This window comes from Ceratotherium simum, chromosome 9 (genome assembly GCF_057802395.1).
Source record: "Ceratotherium simum simum isolate JZ-2026a chromosome 9, ASM5780239v1, whole genome shotgun sequence".
NCBI lineage: Eukaryota > Metazoa > Chordata > Mammalia > Perissodactyla > Rhinocerotidae > Ceratotherium > Ceratotherium simum.
In genome coordinates, this window is record NC_141908.1 from 61,211,275 (window position 1) to 61,231,308 (window position 20,034).

The 20,034-nt window shown below is 35.4% G+C and overlaps 1 protein-coding gene across 1 annotated transcript in view; it reads right to left on the minus strand.

Annotated features, from left to right (window-relative positions):
• Positions 1–699: 699 nt before the first annotated feature.
• The window catches only part of NCKAP1 (NCK associated protein 1), a 100,337-nt gene continuing 81,002 nt past the window's right edge, over positions 700–20,034 (minus strand). The window contains exons 24-31 of the mRNA XM_004426706.3: positions 18,000–18,093; positions 11,457–11,539; positions 10,930–11,010; positions 7,225–7,318; positions 5,062–5,178; positions 3,810–3,919; positions 2,623–2,712; positions 700–1,632 (exon numbers count right to left, since the gene is read on the minus strand). Of these exons, the coding sequence (XP_004426763.1) occupies positions 1,516–1,632; positions 2,623–2,712; positions 3,810–3,919; positions 5,062–5,178; positions 7,225–7,318; positions 10,930–11,010; positions 11,457–11,539; positions 18,000–18,093 (786 nt within the window). The 3' untranslated portion in view covers positions 700–1,515. The remainder of the gene's footprint in view (positions 1,633–2,622; positions 2,713–3,809; positions 3,920–5,061; positions 5,179–7,224; positions 7,319–10,929; positions 11,011–11,456; positions 11,540–17,999; positions 18,094–20,034) is intronic.

Sequence of the window (20,034 nt, forward strand, 5' to 3'; positions counted from 1 at the left end):
TTACAACGCTAATCAAAGGGCAAAACATCTGGTTAGTTTTCAAACTAAATGAGCTGCTCTGCCCTCCATGCCAACGACCAGGCAATAGGCCCTTTATATCTTTCCCATTAATTATTGACTGATATAGTAGTTCTTAAGAACATTTTCACTAGTTCCATGATCCCTCAATTTTGTCGCATTCTTTCAAGTATTTATTTTTAGTTCTTAATTTTTTTTTTTTTTTTTTTTTTGGTGAGGAAGATTAGCCCTGAGTTAACATCTGTTGTCAATCCTCCTCTTTTTGCTGAGGAAGATTGGCCCTGGGCTAACATCCATGCCCATCTTCCTCTACTTTACATGGGACACCGCCACAGCATGGCTTGACAAGTGGCGCATAAGTCTGCACCTGGGATCCGAACCTGCGAACCCCGGGCCACCAAAGAGGAGCACGCAAACAACCACTACACCACCAGGCCAGGCCATTTAGTTTTTAATTTTTAAAGACTGTTTTATAATTCTATTTTCTAATTTTAATATTTTTTCCAGTGCAATGTTTTTCAAAACATTTAAACAAATCTGTTAATAGCTAACCTGGTATCAAATGCTATACTTACACATTCCTAAACTAAACTAAAGTTTAGTTTAAACTAAGTTTAAACTAAAACTTTCATAATATTGAATAAATTTCTGAAGATCCCAAATTAAAGAAATCATTCAAAATGTGATACAGTCTAGTGTTTATTTTATGTTATGGCAGGTACACTTGAATTTCAAAAATTTAAAACATATAAAAAGTGGTTAGGGACTAACATTTGTATCAACAGTTGATAAATGTCTAAGATTGTTTATTATACAGCAGGGTACAATGGTAGTGCTAATGCCAACAGGGCACCATGAAAGTTAGTCTAAAAATTATCACTAGGCTTTATACAAGCAACAACATATGCTGCTGTTTTAGAATTTCAGGACATAGTCTGCTTCTAATGCTAAGCAGTCCTTCAACATTTTTAATGTTATACAGTGTTATATAGTACTGAGTTTGGCAAATGTTTTGAAATAAAGTAGAAATGTATTCATAACATCACAGAAATGCACATCCAGTTTTGTTTTCAATAAGAACCATAGGTACAGACCAGAACTCTTCCCTATATGAAATAATTTACACACAGATGAATGCTATAATATCACTATCTAAAATAATCACTAAATACAATTCTCTTTCAGAAATAAACAAGCAAAGGTTTTTTTTTCATTATCAAATATCAAAAACATAGAGATAATGTATGTTTTTCAAACAAATGATACCCTAAAATTATAAGAATAATTTCAGTGAATTCAGTGAATGTGCAACCTAAATCAACCAAGTATATTGTAGTACAACCATATTAAGAAACCAATGATCAGAAAATACAACTGTAGGAAAGAAATTTATAATCCACAAAACTGTTTTTCAGGCCTTAAGGTAAAATAGTTCCACAGTTTACAGGTAAAACCGAGGCAACAAAAATGCGTGCTTGTCTTCAATAAGTAGATATTTTAAGCAGAAGATGTAACACTTTGCTTGTAGACAGCATGGTATGCATTTCTCAGCAAGACATAAGGAAAACAAGATTCCAAAAGATCCATTGTCAGGAATGGGGATTCCTGCACAATCTGAAAAATTCCAAAAATGCATCAGAATTCAAGTTATTTATAATAGGAACATATACTGACAACTGGTAAACCATAATTTTATATTATTCTTATTGGAAATAGACACAAATTATTTTCCTTTTACTTTAAAATCTGAAATGTAAATGTGCCACAGGGTATGGTATCAAAATGTTTAAAATCACTACTTTTCAATTAAATCAACTAATCAACAGGAACATAGTGAGTACTTTCATTGCCCTCAACAACATACTAGACATAAAAGAGAATACAAACATACTTAAAATGTGGTCCATATCACCATATGGACCCAAGTCTAACTGGGGACCCAAGACTACACTAGAAAGTCAAATCAAATGTAAGACCAACTATAATTAAGTAGAAAGCTATAAATACCAGAGGAGTTCAAAAAAGAAGAAAGGTTAATGCAGGCAGAGTAATCAGGCAAGTCTATCTGGAAAAAGATCTGAGTTAGGGGATATGCTGAATTATTAGCATAGACACGGATCTCTGAAGGTAAAGGGAATTATTCTAAGTGAGGGAAGAGCCACTGGGTAGAAACAAGAATGGCCATTTCATAGACAGAGAACCAACTGACTAGGCATAGAGAATTACAGGAAATTATATCACATGGGTGGAAGGGAGCCAGAATACTGAAAACTCAGAAAACTGGAAGAGTTAAAACTGATACACTAGAAAAATATAAGGCCCAAGTGTTTTCCAACAGGTTGAAAAACCAGTCATAGAAGAATACCCTACAGGTAATGCTGATCTTTTATTCTATTGTTTTCTAATATGATTACCATATGGTAAAATACAAGTGATGTCAGTCTTTTCAGTTAATCTCTACAAAGTGTGTGGCTTGCGTAGAGTGAACACAAGGGATCAAAAAAATACTTCAGCTCTTGTTATTTAATAACTAAAATGCAAGAAAAGATTACTAGGAATGACCGGTACTTTTTTCTTGTTAATAAAAATTAAAATGAGACTTACCATATCCAGCAGTAAATAAACAGATTCTCTATTTCTTGTTGTAGTTTTATCTGTCTCCTGGCCAATTTTCAGTAGACTGGAGGACGCAAGCTTAAAAGTATACATACATTTTAAATAAGTTTTTTTAAAGCAATGTTCACCAGTTACTTGTTTATTTTCATTATGCTTCAACTTGCAACACACTGCAATCATTCAGCAGCTATATATAAGACAATGAGCAATTAAATAACAAATAAGATGAGCTTAGATTCTTTACATTCAAGCAATAATTTAGAGAGCTATTAAGGTAAGAACAGACACAAAGATGATAAATGTAATCAAATGCTCTTAATTAGTCTTTAAAACTGTTTTTTTTTTTTTTAAGATTTTTTCTCTTCCCAGTATCTGTATTAACTATATTTCTTAGTACTCTAAAAAGAAGAAGATTTCACACTGAGTTTGAATTAATGGGAACACTGTGAGATTAAGACATTAAGTCTTGAATGAAGGAAATAAAGGAAATGGAAAGAAAAATTTTAAATCTTAATACTGTTTTCTTTGAAATAGAAGTTATTTTCTCCTCAAGTCAGTACTATATTTGCTTTAAAAATTAAAAAAATAAATTTTTTTAAAAAGCTAACAGGATGTCTAACTTGAAAAGAAGCAAATATTCTAATATGTTTATTATACCATGGTGTATCTTTCCTTTAAGTAAAATATGGCTAAGGTACATTGATAAAGGAAAGAAAGAGCTATACTAACAAAGAAACTAAGAGACATGCTTCATGAAGCTAGCATTAGCACTACCACCCTCTTTTGGTAGTGAATAGTATTCTTATTTTTGAGTTTGTCACCATTAACAGTCTTTCTTCAAATAAATGGAAATAAGTAAAATACATCCCTTTAGATGTATTTTGCCTCAGTTTTCCTTTGTTTTGTTTTTTCCTCTTTCAAACCCTAGGCAAAATTCTAAGGCAGTCTAAACATTAGCTTAGGAAAAAAAGTCACATTGCAGAGCTCTAGAAATGAGACTTCTAAGTCAAAGGGAAAAAATGCTAAACTAACAGCTCCTTGATTTTAATGCCCTGTGTTCACCTGTTCCTCCTTCCAAAAAAAATTAAGAGAATTTACATCTGTTACATCTCATAGTTACGATTTTTAATTTTCTTTAGAAAATGGCATGAGTTTTGCTATCTGATTATACATACCGCCAGAAATTCTTTAAGACGGTCTTCAATGCTTCCTTTGTGGATTGTAAACAAAGCTGCAGCAATCTGGTTGATGGCTTTGGCCAAGCAATGTATGTTGTTGCAGTGCCCTGAGAAAGTGTAAACAGGGTTTGTGGTTTCTATGCAACCCCAAAATATCAAATAATACACAGAAGGCAAATCTTTAATGACTTCACAATCTGCATAAATAGTGGCATGATTAAAAACAGAGTGGAGTGGGGCCGGCCCTGTGGTGTAGCGGTTAATTTCGGCGTGCTCTGCTTCAGCAGCCCGGGTTCACAGGTTCGGATCCCGGGCGCACACCTACACCACTTGTCAGCCACGCTGTGGTGGTGACCCACATACAAAACAGAGGAAGACTGGCATGGACGTTAGCTCAGGGCTACTCTTCCTCCAGCAAAAACAAAGAGGGGGGAACAGATGTTAGCTCAGGGCGAATCTTCTTCAGCAAAAACAAACAAACAAAAAAACAAAACACAGAGTGGGGGCATAACCTGCCTGCCTTGCTTTCCTTTCGCTTTCATGAGGACTAGTGCTTTTAAAAACAAGGGTAGCTAGGGGCCGGCCTGGTTGGCGCAAGCGCTTAAGTGCGTGCGCTCCGCTGCGGCGGCCTGGGGTTGGCTGGTTTGGATCCCGGGCACGCACCGATGCACTGCTTGTCAAGCCATGCTGTGGCAGCGTCCCATATAAAGTGGAGGAAGATGGGCATGGATGTTAGCTCAGGGCCAGTCTTTCTCAGCAAAAAGAGGAGGATTGGCAGATGTTAGCTCAGGGCCAACCTTCCTCACAAAATAAATAAATAAAAAAATAAAAACAAGGGTAGCTGAAAGAGCACCAAATGTCATGTCTGTATTAAATAGGTAAATTTTCAAAAACCCTTAAAAGAAACCATACATCAGTTTTACACTGTCTTGGAAATTTAAAAAAGAAGTGCTTAGCTGCTTTACAAACATTTTCTCATTCAATCCTTAAAATAATCCTAAAAGTTGGATATTCCCTTACCATCCCCTGCCACACACACATTCAGGCACCCATAGGTTCACACACATGATTTCATCTATCAGGAAACAGGGCTTAGAAAAAGGAAAATCGACCATTCAAGGTTATACAGCTGGTAAGTGGCAGAACTTAACCCATTTTATTATAAAACAACATCAATTACTTAAAAAGTATCTACTGCATCAAAACTCATGACCTTTCCATTGCCAAAACAATTTTAAACCACTATTACCTTCTATAGCAGGGCTATACTGAGACATCACATTACTGGCCAGTGTTGGCAAAGAAACTGCCACAAAGACCATGAGGAGGCAGGCAATTTTATATTCTTCTTCTGGACTTATGTTTTCTAAGGGAGAAAAATTAAAAATAAAACCAAAGTATTTCTTCAAGATTTGTTAAGAGTTGATATCTAAACTAGAAAAAGCAAATTTTATTATATAAAGTATTTTACTGAGCCTCTACAGAACTGATAACAATTTTGTTACAAGAAACATAGAATAGAAATAATATACATTACTATTGGCTATTATCAACTACTCAGGCATATTTCAAGGACCTCTAATAAAACAATAAGGCAAAATTTTCCTTTCTTTTTAAATTTTAAGATTATAGGGCAAAAAATACAATTAGGATAACTGGAATCCTAGAATTTCCTAATTGAAAACTGATGAGAAATTATTATTTTACGGGGCCAGCCCCATGGCATAGCGGTTAAGTGCACGCACTCCACTGCTGGCGGCCCACGTTTGGATCCCAGGCGTGCACCGAGGCACCACTTGTCAGGCCATGCTGTGGCGGCGTCCCATATAAAGTGGAGGAAGATAGGCACAGATGTTAGTCCAGGGCCAGTCTTCCTCAGCAAAAAGAGGAGGATTCGCATGGATGTTAGCTCAGGGCTGATCTTCCTCACACACAAAAAAATTATTATTTTACAAGAAAATTCTATTTACTACAGTTTAGATTTATTATCTCATAAATTACTCTGCAAAATCATCAAAAAAAATGCGGAAATTTTTTTTCTAAAACAGATATGAATATGATTTGAAATTTACTATTTAAAAGATATAAATAGGGAAGTGGACTGAATTTCCAACCTCTCCATTTTAGAAGACACAAGGAACCAGTCATAAATGAAATAACTATAATTGCCCTAAGGCTTTTAAGACATAATCCTATCTAAAATATTTACTATAATGTGTACTAAAATTGTGGGGTGTCTAGGCACTTGACTGATCTGGTACTTGGGAACTTCCAGTTACCCTACTATTTACCACCACATATATCTAAGAATTGAACAGAAGAAAAGAGCCAGGATATGTTTTAAAAATTTGGTTGATTATGAAAAATACAACTGTAGCAAATTAAGTAATAGTAGTAATTATCCACGTGACTATAATTAACATACTGCATGAATGACAAAATAAAAAAAAGCAATGTTAAATAAAAGAAGAACTGATGAACTCAGTCAGACGCCATGCTACGTGCAAGCGGGTAGGGAGGACAATTTAGTGCCAGAAACAGATGAAACGTTACTTACTCTGTAGACAAATCTAGAAATATCTAGAGCACTCTGGGTACTACATTTCAAAGGGCTGGCCTTAACATCTTGCAAATGTTAAATATTATATAATAATGCACAGACTCTCTACGGTAGGTCGCTCTAGTCCAATTAAAATAGGACAATCTTTTCTAGATATCAATTTTGCTGTCTCCTGGACCATTTCCATCAGCATACAAATGCTGTTATTCCCCCACCTGAAAAAAATCCTTCTCTTGATTTACTCCTGCCTCCAGCTACTATAATTTTATTTCTTTGCTCCCCTTTACAATAAAACTCTTTGAGAGAGTTGTTTTATGCTTATTATCTCAAATTCCTCTTCTCATATTCTCTCTTAAGCCCTCTCTAATCAGCTTTTTGCGCCTAAAACTCCACTGACGCTGCTCCTGTCAGCATCACCCATTAATTCTACATAGCTGATCATTCCCTTTCTACTCTCCTGGAACTACTCTTTCTTTATTTCCCTTCTCCTTCACTGGTCCTTCCTTCTCAGTTTCTTTTTTGGTAGTTCCTCCTCTTCTCCCCGAGCTCTTAAAGTTGAGAGTGTCCCAGGGCTCAGACTCTGAACGTCTCCACCTCTGTGTCTACATAAATAGCCTCAGTAATCTCATCCAGTCTTATGGCTTAAACATCTAATCTGTGTGATGACTATGCTATAACATAAGCTCCAGAAAACGGGGATCTTTGTTTTTTCTGCACTGATATATTCCAGCTACCAAAAAAAAAAAGCTTGATATAAAGTAGGCATTTGAATAAACAGGTAAGTATCACACCTATATACATTGCCCTGGTAATTTTAACTAACACTACTACCTATTTACTAATGCATGTTACCTGATTTTTGTGAGGAGAGAGCCACTACCAAGGCAGGATCAATCTCGCAAGGTAATCCAGCAGCTGATGATAACTCATACACATTCATTGCAACCTGATAAAAATACAAGAATCACAGATTAACATATTCTAACAAATTTCTCAGAAGTCTCACTTTAGTAAGAAAAGATATATCATTTGGATTAGAGTCTACCTATAAGAACACTACGGAATTTCAGAAATGGCCGAAGCAGGAACTATAGCACAACTAACCTCATTGAACAGATGATTTACTACTCTGCGATGTGCTGCTGCTTCTAACTTCCTACTGTTAGGCCGAACAAAACCTGTATACTTTTGGTGGCAAATTCCAACAGAATGATTCTAAAGTTATTATTTTTCTTGGAAGCATGCATATAAAACATGAAGCCAAAAGAGATGAATAAAAGTTAATCTAAATTACTGGACTTATGTTTATTGTCCATACTTGTTTAATGAAAAATTATAGTGGTTCAATGCCTAATCATATCATATCCATAAATATGCTAAATTACTTATTATAACAGATTTGTTAAGGGGTACTGATTTAAAATCTGATAAAGGAATTTCTAATGACAAAAGCAATTTTTTTTGGATTCACATAAAAATTTCAAGTATTTAAGATATTCTGACTGCTCAATACCTCAAACGATCCACATAATTTGTTGCCTCTGGTATTACAACAACAAACAACTCAGTATAAAATATGAAGTAAAACTGTGTATTTTAAAATAAATGGAAATTGCCATGGATTATGTTCTAGATAACATTTGTTTGTGATCCATTACTCACTCCAAACATAAAAATTTACTAAAAATAGATCACAGACCTACACCTAAGAGCTAAAACTATAAAATTCTTAGAAGAAAATGTAGGCATAAGTTTATATGACTTGGCTTAGGCAATGGTTTATTAGATATGACACCAAAAGCAGGGCCGCAGAAGAAAAAATAGATAAATTGGACTTCATCAAAATTAAAAACTTTTGTGTTTCAGAGGACACTATGAAGAAAATGAAAATACAACCAACAGAATGGCAGAACAGACTTGCAAATCATGTATCTGTTAATGGACTTGTATCCAGAATATAAGAAGAACTTTTACAACTCAAAATTAAAAAGGCAAACCAGTCAACTGAAAAACGAGCAAGGGATCTGAATAGACATTTCTCCAAAGAAGATATACAGATAGCCAATTAAACACACACGAAAAGATGTTCAACATCATTTGCCATCAAGAAAATGCAAAACAAAACAAGGAGATGCCATTTCACACACACTAGAATGGCTATAATTAAGAAGACAGATAATAACAAGTATTGATGAGGATACAGAGAAATGTAAATACATTGCTGGTAGGAATGCAAAATGGTACAGTCATTTTGAAAACAATCTGGCAGTTTCTCAAAAGGCTAAACATCAAGTTTCTATATGATCCAGCAATTCCACTCCTGGGATATACCCAAGAGAAATGAAAGCATATGTCCACACAAAAACTTGTACATGGATACTCATAGTAGTATTATCTATAAAAGCCAAAAAGTAAAAACAACCTAAATGTTCAAGTGATGAATGGATAAATAAAATGTGGTACACATATCCATACAATGGAATATTATTCAGCAGTAAAAAAATGAAGTACTGATATGTGCTACAATATGAATAAACCTGCAAACATTAGGCTGAGTGAAAGAAGCCAGTGTCAGAAGACTACATATTGTATAATTTATATGAAGTGTCAAGAATAGGCAAACCTATAAAGACAGAAAGTAGATTAGTGGTTGCCTAGGGCTGGGGACCTGGAAGAAATTAGGAATAACCACTAATAGGTACAAGGTTTCTTTTCGGGGTGATGAAAATGTTCTAAAATTGACTGGGGTGATGGTTACACAATTCTGTGACTATATTAAGATCCACTGAATTGTATACTTTAAATGAGTAAATTTTATGATAGGTGAATTACATCTCAAAAAAACTATTAAAAATTATGTTTGGTTTTTTAAAAAATAGTAAGTTCTGTTGCAAGTTTGCTGGAAACTGGAAATATAATTATCAGGTGCTAAGAGAATTGGAGTTTTGCTAGAATATTAATTAGTATTCTCATAATCTGCACACTAGTGTCTTCTCAAGGACTGATTTGTCTTTAATGTTTTCTTAACTTTTTTTCCCTACAGCGTTTCCCTGAAGAAATAATTTTGTGCTATTCATACACAGTTTTCAATCATAGGACAATCACTGATCTCAAATGTTTATTCTATGCAAAGCACTGTGGGAAAAATAAAAATAAAGAAAAAAAGGTCTTGGTTTTCAAGATGTTTTCCATCTAGTATAAATTTAAGTGGAAAAACACAACTATAATACAAGGCAGAATGCACTTAATTCTACAATGGTTAAACAAAAGTTCTCTGATAATGCTAAGAAAAAGAAATTCTTTATCACTTGGGGATCAAGAAATGTTTCTTAGAAGAAGGCAATTGAATCAGGCCTTAAAAGATAAGTACAATTTCAAAAGGCAGAAATAGAGAAGGGGGCAGGATTTTCAGGCAGAACAAATTAGAGGACAAAACAGACAGACGTGAGAATGCACACAGAAAGATCTGGTTATCTCACAGGGTACATGTGAAGAGAGGGGTAGAGTAAGACAGTGAAGAGAGCAGGAGAGGATGAAACAAGCGATGGAAGATAAGACTCAAAGTTTGAGTGGCATCAATCTGAGGAGAGACTTGAGTGTTAGACAAAAGAGTTTAAACATAACTTTTTCCAGTCGCTGCTTTTCAAAATACGCAAAACAGAAAATAATCTTTCCAAGAAACATGAAAGCTTAGAAAACATAGATATGAGCCCTGATATGTCACTTACCAGAGGTGTAACCACTGGTTAATCATTGCTGGGATTAGATCAGTGGTTGGATTTCACGATCAATAAATTTTCAAAACAAACAAAAACTATGGACTTGCATCAGGCTACCAACCTTTTATCTTAGATTTATTAATTAAAAACGGGATATTTTAAAAATTTAAAAATTATAGCCTATGATTAACATCCTTTTATGACTTTGTAACATCAATTTTTTTTTTTTTTTTTTTTTTTTTTTTGGTGAGGAGATCAGCCCTGTGCTAACATCTGCCAATCCTCCTCTTTTTTTTTTGCTGAAGAAGACGGCCCTGGGCTAACATCTGTGCCCATCTTCCTCCACTTTATATAGGACGCCGCCACAGCATGGCTTGCCAAGCACTGCGTCAGTGCGCGCCCGGGATCCGAACCAGCGAACCCCGGGCCGCCGCAGCAGAGCGCGTGCACTTAACCGCTTGCGCCACCGGGCCAGCCCTCAATTTTTAAATACTGATTGAATTTAGCTTTATTTAAAACAAAACTACTCTCATTTCACTGCTTTATCTTTTTCATTCTGCTTCTGACCATGTATAAATAGCTATCGGTTTAAGAAAAAAAATATCAATATCAACCCATTTTACATCGCTATAGGTGATCAAGGAAGACTGACTTTCAAAATGTCTACATAATATTTTTGTGCTGAGCTCTCAAAGACGCATTTGCAATGGCAAGCATGCTAACTGATCACTCTGAAATAGAAACTTTACAGTAGATCAGGATTTATTAAATCTTACTTCATATGTAACTTAAGTATTTCATTTTAGAAACCGTAAAATCCAAATAGAAGTTTTATTACCTTCATATCAGTTTCCCTTGGAATATGATCCTTGAAATCTTCAATTGAACTTACAAGAAAAGGAATGTGGTAGGACAAGACCTAGGGAGAACAACAAATAAGAACATAAAATTATTTTTAAATGGAAACCTCTAAATTTATGAAATATTACCATTCGATTACTTCCAGTTTTCATAAAAATTACTTTACTTTATCTATTTTCATGTGATTTTCTAAAGTACTAAGATATGTAGAAATGGAATGTATTCAATGTCAAACTAAGTATAGTCAAAATGGAAAATGTTTTAATAAAGAGTAAAGTTGAAATAGTAGTGCAATATCCAGGCAAGTTAAACCCCCTGCATTTCAATACAAAAAAAAAAATGAGTTTAAATAACTTTAACTTCTATATACTTTATTTTATAAAACTATGAAAAATGGAATTTTAATTGTATTACTGCCAACTAACATTTAGAGTAACTTTTAATTTCTGGGAAATTAAAAGGGATTATTTAGATATAGGATATGTACTTATAATGGTTTCTTACATCTCTAAGTGCTTCTTGTGCCAATGATCGGAAGGATAAAATTACACCAATTATTGTCATCCTCTTCAAGACACTGTCAACAGCTAAATTTAAAGGAAGGGGAGGAGAAGAGAAGAAAAGAGTGTGAACTGGAGTCTTTCTTAACCTTGGAGAAAACTCTTAGTCATAAAATTCCCATGATAAAAGGTACAATTAATAGCAATTTGATTACAACAAATGATTAAAGATGCAAAAGTACTGAAAGCTGATATTAAAATTAAGGAAATTATAGTTTACTTCAAATGAAGTACTCTCTATTCTTTAAAATGGTTTAGATAGTTCACTTGAATCTTGAAACAATCATATAAGTAGCCACCTGTATAATCCTGTCTCAGAAATGACAGAGGTAGGAGGAAGGAGAGAGACTAGGGCAGAAAGAGGAAGAAGCTGATCAGAGTGGATATGAGTTAAATCCTCAAATGCCAAATTCTTAGGCTGTTGGGACTTACAGAGTCCAGAAACAAAAAATGACCTTTGAGATCACAAGCAGTTTTGGCAAGACTAGGTTGCTGAAGACTATGAATGGATTTGATCACTTCATTTTGGTTAGAGAGCATTTTTCTGAAAATTATTACTATATACTCAATATGACAATACTTGGTTAACAAAATCAAGGGACATTAGGATTTGAAGGATCAATACCTTCCTATTCAAAAAGCCAACAAAAATTTATTGAATTACTTCCCATATACAAGGCATTGTACTATGTAAGAATACAAAATATAAACAGAATACTAATCTAGACCTTAAGTAACAGTCTAAATGGACTGTCAAGAAAACTAAGATCCCATTTATGTAAGAGAAAAAGCTATACATACACATATATTTGTATACACATACACACATTTATATATACATACATTTGTATGTACATACAATACATATAATTTGTATATAGATAACAAATTTCCAGAAAGATGTATAGAAAACTGTTAACTGTAGTCACCTTGGAGGAGTAGAAATGAAGAGAATTGTTTTGACTTTCTACCACCTGTACGGTTTGTTTAAACCTTTACCGTTAAGTGTCCTTTATTAAAACACACAAACAGGCATATAAGCCAAAATGTGATGAGAATTAAAATAGTGGTGTTAACAAAATGATGTTAAGCACAAATGTATTATAAATTCCTCATGAGCAGGAACCAGTCTTATTAATTTTTTTATCTATCTTTAGCACTCAGCAGAGTACCTGAGACCCAGAAGACCAGAAGCTGTTCAATAAGATGTTTATTCAAGAAATGAGACTAGGAAATTGTTGCTATCCAGAAAAGGAGAGAAGAAAAGGAGGGTGAAAGGAAAGATTTCTCTGAGAAAATGTCATCCAAGTTGGGCATAAAGGAGGTGTAAGAGGAGATGGGCATTTCAAGACAGAAAACAAAAGAATAGCAAACTCAGAAAAAGAAATGGCAGAGAATACGGTGAATAATCAGAAAATAAGTAGCGGGCTGGCCCCAAGGTTTAGCAGTTAAGTGTGCGCGCTCCACTACTGGCAGCCCGGGTTCAGATCCCGGCCCAGGCTCGGATCCCGGGCGCACACCTATACACCGCTTCTCCAGCCAGGCTGAGGCCACGTCCCACATACAGCAACTAGAAGGATGTGCAACTATGACATACAACTATCTACTGGGGCTTTGGGGGGGAAAAAAAAAGGAGGAGGATTGGCAATAGATGTTAGCTCAGAGCCAGTCTTCCTCAGCAAAAAGAGGAGGATTAGCATGTATGTTAGCTCAGGGCTGATCTTCCTCACAAAAAAAAAAAAAAAGAAAGAAAAGTAGCATGATATAATCATATATTCCAAAGGGTGTTACCCAGAATTTTAATCAAATAGGTTTGCAAAAACTATTATCCTACAACCTCCTCTTGAATATGTGCAACAATAATGACACATTAAAAGTTTTGCGAAACTTCACAGTAAGAAATCTTGTTTAACTTACCGTTTAACAGATTATTTGCTAAATCTATTTGACCACTGGCACCTCCCCTAGGCCCCTATAATTTCCAGTAACATCTTGCTATGGTTTGAATGTTTGCGTCCCCACAAAATTCATATGTTGAGATCCTAACCCCCGAAGCTGATGGTATTAGGAGTTGTAGCCTTTGGAAGGTGCTCACACCATGAGGATGGAGCACTTATGAATTTGATTAGTGATTATAAGAGGCTCCAGAGAGCTTTCTAACGCCTTCTGTCAAGTGAGAATACAATGAGAAGTCTGCGACCCAGGAGAGAGCCCTCACCCAACCATGCTGGCACCATGATCTTGGACTTCCAGCCGCCAGAACTGTGAGAAATAAATTTCTGTTGTTTATAAACTACCCAGTCTGTGGTATTTTGCCACAGCAGCCCAAATGGACTAAGACACATTCCAAGGAACTAACACTACAGCAGTGGCTATGAGGGTCTTGGGCAAGGCAACCAAATGGCAATGAGGGAAAGGAGGGGAAAGAATGGTTGGATACGAGGTTACTCCAAATAAAGGCTTTTGAATGCCATGCTAAGGAGTTTACATTATCATTCAAAAGAGGGGAGTGCTTAGGGTTTCTGAAATATGAGGAATGATATAAAAAGAAATATGTTTAGAAATATGACTCTGAGTGTGGGAGATGGGTTAGAAAGGGAAGACTGTTGGGAAGCCATGACTGTCGTTCACGAAACAAGGATAAAGCCTTACCTAAGAGCCACAGGAAAAGACAGGAATAGATGTGGGGCATTACATTTAAGAGGTGGGATCTGCAGCAGAAGTTACAAGCTCAAATACCTACAGCAGTTAACGTAAAATAGTGGAGTAGACTCGATGAAAGACAGAATAGTGAGTAAGAGAGAATGAAGAAAAAATTTCTGAAGGTGGCAACTGTTACTAAGCTCCGGCTAACCACTGCCATGTCGGGAAACACTGCCCAAGCTTTTTTGGGGGAAGCCATAAGCTTGGATTTTTATGTGAAATATCTCCCTTTTAAAAATAATGCCCCCCCCCCCGTTTTTGTTTTTTAATTTAATGTAGCATAGGGCTAAAAAAAGTATGTCTTTGGGCCAAATGTGACCCACCAGTTTGCACTCTGATCTGCAAGATACAGCTATTGGATGTGGAATGTGATGACACGAAGAATCCGGGAGGATATCCAAGTTTTCTTGTGCGAGTGACTGGGTAGGTGGCAAGGTGGGTAATGAAATGTTCAAGAAGGAATATCAGGCTTTTTCTCCCCACCCTTGCACCTCCCAGGAAGGGAAGAGCCTTCCCATTCCTATAGCTGAAGATGTTTCTCAAACTTAAGTACAAATCAGATCACCTGGTAGGCCCCAGCAATCTGATTCAGTAGGTCTGGGATGGGACCCAACAATTTACATTAACAAGCTCCTAAGTGGTGCTGTTGCCTGTTGCTTCTGCTCCATGCACCACACTTTGAGCAACCCCGGTCAAACTAGCCCTTGGTATTAAACGTGTGGAGCTCCACAGAGAGAGTCAAGGCTGGGGATGAATATTTAAGACACAGTGATAAATAAGACTGAATAAATTTTCCCAATAGGACTGTAGAACAATAACTTAAAAAGTAGAGATAAAAGTATTGGCAAATGAAGAGAATAAAGTTTCAATAAAAAGGAGAATAAAAGAGATAAACAATATAGAGAAATCAAGTAGAATAAGAATGAGGAAACAGGACCAGATTTTGCAAATGAGTAGTCACTAATGACCTGTTCCAGAAGTTTTGGGAAAGTAGCCATATTACAGTGTACTAAGAGCAGGGAATTGGGAAGACAAAACAGTGAATACAAGCTTGTCAAAAAGTTTAGCAATATGAAGAGTGGTAGGATGTGTAAGAGGAAGGTTTAAACAACAGACTTAAAAAGTGTTATTTCACAAGCAGTACCTGGTTTCCAGGGAGCAGGAGACTTTTCTGGGATCAGGGAAATTGCTTGGGATGTTGAATGTAGCAAAAAGTCAAGGGTATGATAGCACAGAGGAGAATGTAATTAAAATCACTAATCGAATTTTATAGTGCAGAATGGATAACTAAGTAAAGCCAGAAAGAGACTGATTAGAAAACTAGAGAGACATCAAAATTTCAGTGAGCTAGAACAAAAAGTTTAATAGGAGTGAAGGAGTGGGAGAGCTGGAAGACATGACTATGGTCTCAGAGTGAAATTTCAAACTCAAGATTTTACTAGTGCAACAGTTTCAGGTGATAATAACACCCGAAGTAGTGCTACAGTAAAGGTCCTTGGAGGCAACTTGTAGGTTTGCAGATGGTGGCAAGGTCAGGGCAAAAGTGAGTGGAATGAGTTTTAAAACGGAAGAATTACTACATGAAAACCAGAAAATAAAGGTCTGGAAGAAGGGTGCCAGTAAAGCGATGAACGTAGCCCCAACAAACATAGTGTCAAAGACTAGAAAAAAAGGAATAGGGACATCACTAAATTTGCTCAAGTCACATGGTTAGAAAGTCCTAAAACTGATAATTAATTCCAGATTGCTTCCCAATTCAGAGCTACTTTTAATAAATTATATTGCTTTTTATTTTTAAGGGTATTAAAAAGAATGTGTTTGTTGACTATGAAAATCACACTGCTACAAAAGTACATAAACTTATGGATATGGGGTGAAGGAAGCCTAAAGGTAAGGATCAGACACAAAAGAGAATATTTTGGAAAACATTTCAACTGAAAGAGAAGCTTTCTCTATTCCCCTAAATAAGCCTCTCTCAAGCAGATCTTTTCTTTTTCCAAATCACAAAAAAGAAATTCTATTTAAAGATAAATTTGATATATACGGGACATTAAGACTCAATAATTTAGCTTTTGATTTTGGCCAATTCCTCAAGTCACGAATCACCACTATTATACACAAAATTCAAGCAAACAGAATCTAGATAAAATATTGTGGATTTTATTTTGAAAACTTGCAAATTTTGCTTGGAATTTTAACAAACTCCATTTTGTTTTAATTCCACAAATCGGCAAACTAAAGGTAACAGTAAAAAGACATTGAACACTGCAGTGAATTAGTAGCTTCTAATCAGACGATATAGTCAAAACTTTTATCAGTAGAAAGTTAAATAGGGTTAAGGCTAGATGGGTGGTGAAATAAGTATTAAAAAAATAAGAGAAACGAAAAAAACAAAAATAATAAGAACAAAGAAAAAACGACTGGAAAATATAAGTATATAGTAAAACAACAAACAAAAGAAATCTGGTAGAGATTTAAAAAATAATTTCCTACTAACAATTCATTCACACTCCTCCTCCCTACGATGCTACCAAGTCAGTCTTTTTCATTTTTTTAATGTTATATTTTAAAGTAACATACAGTAAACTTGACCTTTTTTCTCCTTTTGATGTACAGCTCTAGGAAAAATCTTTAACATGTGGAGACTTGTGTTACCATCATCATCACTGTGAACAGTTTCATTCCCCCCAAAAACTCCCCCACTTCTTTCCCTTTATAGTTCTGGCAACCACTGATTTGTTCAAGGAAACTCATTGTGTAGTTTAATTATATATTTATTTTTATAATATGTTTGTATTTTTTTAAAGTAGGATAAGACAGCCTAATAAAGTGATCCTCTAAATCATTTTACAGTTTTATAAAATATGATATAGCTGCAAAAAGTTTAAAAGAAAAATGTCAAAGGAGAAGTACGTAAAATACATGCATGGCTTTAATTTTCTTCAGGAATTTTTTTCATTTGGGAAAATAAACTTTCTCTGGTTTCCTAAAATACAAAGAATATTTTATTTGGGATTTCACTAATTCTTAACTTTGGGAAGGCTTTTAAATAAATCAGTAAGAAGTAATGGTTAGGGGCCGCCCGGTGGCATAGCGGTTAAGGGTGCACGCTCTGCTGCAGCGGCCTGGGGTTCGCAGGTTTGGATCCCGGGTGCACACAGACGCACCGCTTATCAAGCTATGCTGTGGTGGCGTCCCATATAAAGTAGAGGAAGACGGCCACGGATGTTAGCCCAGGGCCAATCTTCCTCAGCAAAAAGAGGAGGATTGGCAATGGATGTTAGCTCAGGGCTAATCTTACACACACACACACACACACACACACACAAAGAAAAGAAGTAATGGTTACATGGATATATATATACATTTGTCATAATTCATCACACTGTTCACTTAAATGTGTACATTTTGTTGTATGTAAATTATACCTCAATAAAGCTGATTTTTACAAAATTACAGACAAAAGTTAATTCTCCTTTAGTCTAAATTAATACAGATTTACTGTATTAAACTTAACAGGTTCATGAACTAATTGATAATGATAACATTCATTAAATATTTGATACACGGTACTAAGAGTACGGTAAAAAAAAATTATGAAACACAGAGGCCATATACTTAAAAATGGCTTGACTGCAAAAATTTTCTAGTTCTCTTCATAAGCTAAAGAATACTTTTCATAATTGACTACCTACATTTATATTTACAAATTTTGAGCAAAAGCTAAATACTGAGTCTTCTTAATGCTTATTAATGCTTATAAAAAGTATCATGAGTTACCCACATGATAATCTTTTAAACAGCGCAGCCATCTGGTCTGGTTTGTCAAAGCTGGTCCTCATTTGCGTTAGCACATCAACATTCTCCACCACAAGTTTCTAAAAAAAAAAAAAAAAAAGAAAGATCCTACGTCAGGCATAGACCTCCTTGTGTTAAGAAGATGAGAGCATGCTTGGAAATTACAACCTGACAAGTAGGAAATATAATTTATGAAATCCAGATACTCTATGCTATATATTTTTGTTGCTGTTTTAATAAAGAACCTTAAAGTTATTTACATAGGATTAATGTTTTCCTTCAGTTTGCAAATTTAAGAAGGGAGGAGTTCAGGAAAAAGCAATAAAGATAAGGAGCAGGATAAAGGATTTTCTTATGCTTAGATACAGAACAGCATCAATAATAAAAGGCAGACACTGAAATGGACATAGAGAGCAATAAATTCCAACCAAAACAAAAAGAACTTGCTCAAGTTAAAGCTAGCCAAAGACAGCCTACAGTTCACCACTGGATATATGCAATCAGAGGGAGGATAACTTGTTGGGGTGTGGGACCACTTCATGGAGATTATAATAGGGCAATGTTTCCCAGGACAAATGATAAAATGGAAGTGTCAACTATCTACTTCTCTTTCAAGGGACCTGAGAAAAGGGAAGAGAGAGAAGGAAGGGATAAACATAAGGGAAGGGAGTGAAGGATAGCTAATGAAGAAAAGTATAACTCATTAAAGAAGTTTTTCTTAAAAGGAGCACTAGAAAAGTAATTTAGCTTAAAGAGTATAACTAAAACAAATATAATTAATTTGATTCTGGCAGAGATAGTGGATAGATGTATTTGGAAAGCCTGGATATTTCAATTCAGCAGGTCTGGGTACAAAGATGTAGCAAGCATATTATTCAAGTGCCATAGTGGTTTTGTTATGAGCCAAAGGCTGATGACAACTGATTAAGAGGAGCATGAAAAACTACAGAGAAAACCCATAAAAATCATTTTTCCTATACCAGTATGAATTTTGCTTAGGTTACTTGATATTACTTCAGATTATTTCTTTTTATGCTCTGAATCAGCTGTTCAGCTCCAGTCATTTTTATTTTTATTCAACTTCTACAGTCTCTGATTAGACTGCCTGCTCTCTCTGGGGCCAATTCAATACTTGCCCCATACTAAACCTTGATTCAATCAATACACACTCAAACTATATGCCCAACTCTGATGGTACCTAGGCAGCTAAAACATAATATCACATACCAGTGAATCAAAGACATCACTGAATTTTAGATGCACCATTATCTTATGTATCATTAAGAAAAAAACCTCTACCAACTAAACTGACAATGTTTTTCTAATCATCTGACTATAAGCACATACATACAATTTCAGAAATATTAACATAGTGTAATTGTGTTTTAGAATAAATAAATTATTATTGTTAGTGCTGTCAAGTCGATTCTGACTCCTAGCCACCCTCTGCACAGCAGAGTGGAACCCTGCCTGGTCTTTTTGCGCCATCCCCTCACCTTCCAGCACTATATCAGACAGTACTCCGCTGCCATTCATAGGGTTTTCATGGCCACTTTTTTTGCAAGTGGATGGCCAGGTTCTTCTTCCCTGTATGTCTTAGCCTAGAAGCTCTGCTGAAACCTGTCCACCCTGGGTGACCCTGCTGGTATTTGAAATACCAGTGGCATAGCTTTCAGCATCACAGCAACAAGTAGCTATGACAGTGTGACACCCGACAGACGGGTGGTGTGATTCTCTGACCAAGAAACGAACCCAGGTCACAGTGGTGAGAGCGCCAAATCTTAACCACTAGACCATCATCAATAAATTATAGTATATATTTAATAATAAGGAGACTGTAATCATTTTTAAGCTCCTGCACTAGGCAATTTATAAATAATCCCATTTAACCTGATTCAAATGAGGGAGGTGATATTCTAATTTTACAACTGAGAAAAAACTAAGGCTCGAAGAAGTTAGACAACTTGCCCAAAGTTATAGAGATATTAAATAGTGGAGTTTGGAATTTGAATTCAAATGAT